The sequence below is a fragment of the Trachymyrmex septentrionalis genome, unplaced genomic scaffold, assembly GCF_001594115.1.
Source record: "Trachymyrmex septentrionalis isolate Tsep2-gDNA-1 unplaced genomic scaffold, Tsep1.0 scaffold1, whole genome shotgun sequence".
In the NCBI taxonomy this organism is placed as follows: Eukaryota; Metazoa; Arthropoda; class Insecta; order Hymenoptera; family Formicidae; genus Trachymyrmex; species Trachymyrmex septentrionalis.
The window spans coordinates 1,557,046-1,558,497 of record NW_017304123.1 but is presented as its reverse complement, the minus strand read 5'-3'; the positions used below and the strand labels follow the sequence as shown (position 1 = coordinate 1,558,497).

At 46.6% G+C, this 1,452-nt stretch overlaps 1 protein-coding gene across 1 annotated transcript in view; it reads right to left on the bottom strand.

Annotated features, from left to right (window-relative positions):
* Nucleotides 1-5: 5 nt before the first annotated feature.
* LOC108751380 (neurogenic locus Notch protein) overlaps nucleotides 6-1,452 on the bottom strand; it is a gene marked incomplete at its 3' end in the record, with an annotated part of 297,572 nt that continues 296,125 nt past the window's right edge. Inside the window, exon 14 of the mRNA XM_018491558.1 lies at nucleotides 6-1,015. Coding sequence (XP_018347060.1) covers nucleotides 6-1,015 — 1,010 coding nt within the window. The remainder of the gene's footprint in view (nucleotides 1,016-1,452) is intronic.

The window sequence follows — 1,452 nt, the reverse complement described above, 5'->3', positions numbered from 1 at the left end:
CAGTCGCTGTTCGATCGGGGCGAGCTCGAAGACCAATGACCAGGGCTATCCGGCGATGGCGTCGGAAAGCTCTCGGGCGCTTGCATGAGATGCTGTGGCGTAACATCGGGTCCGGAATGATGGGACGGCGGCGTCAAGTACTGATAGTATTGTTGCGTTTGTTGCTGCTGCTGCTGCTGTTGTTGCTGTTGCGTGCTCTGCTGCGGTTGCGGCTGTTGTTGTTGTTGTTGTTGCTGCTGCTGCTGCTGCTGCTGTTGCTGTTGCTGTTGGATCTGCTGCTGTGTTTGTTGCATTTGCTGCTGTTGTTGTTGCTGTTGGCTCGAGGAGTACGGTAAATTTTCAAAGTCAAAGCCCACTGGCGGCATGCTGCCATGTTTCTGATGCGTCGCTTGCCGCATGGCAGCGATATGAGTTGGCGAAGTGGGCAACGATGGCCTATTCTTTGCCGGCGATGGCGAACCCATGTAGCTTGCTTGCGGGGAAAGAGTCATGTTGGACTGCACCGAGTGTGGTGGCGATTGATTACTATACGGCGGCGACAATGTGTTTACCATGCCCTGTTGCTGCCGCTGATGCGGCGCTAGGAGCTGGTCGTGAAATGGCAGCCCGTAATTGCTGGTGAAGGTATCTAAGCCGAGTTGTTGCAAACCCTGCATCGATTGGCTTTTGATGCAATCCTCATACGGTGGCGGCTGTTTCGCTGTCGCAGTGTGAGCCACCAAGGGTAAGGCGTTGCTGTAAAGGCTCGCGCTATCATACGGGCTAGTCGGTAAATTGCCATCGGCACCTTCTGCTCCCTGTGGAATCTCCTGGTTTGGGGGTTGAGCACCGCGCGGTTTAGCCGGCGGTTTCTTCACCGATGGTTTTCGCCTTACCATCACCACCGCGCCGCCCTCTGACTCTGGACTGTTTGGGTTTCCCGTACCTGCTTTTGGTCGCTTCTTTGACTTGGCTTGCTTCGGCGCCGAGCCGATTACTGTGGGGTGCGTAATTAATTGTGGATGATTTGAAGATCCTACAAAAGAAATAATTATGTTACATAAAAATATCAAAAATCCGTATAACAAATCAAATGAACTAAGACTCCTTATTAAAAATGTTTTATTATTAACATATTTCCGTGTCGGGCTAATTTTAAATTAATTGACTACTACGCCGCGCATGTCATTGGTGACTTTGATGACCCTCACGGTATTTTTGTTTTCGTTTGTTATATTTGTTAAGAAACATGCACTTCGTAATTGTTAAAAAAATTACAAAAATTATTATAAAGAAAAAAGCTTAGTGCACCAATAACAAATATATTATATATTATAATGTATCCACGTTATAATATAAAAAATAATTATACACAATTACGTTTCTTTTAATAGTCAAAATATTAAACGATCTAAACGGAAAGTCTAGCGTAAGGCACTGTAATAGTGATCCATGCGACATGGAACGTGTAAT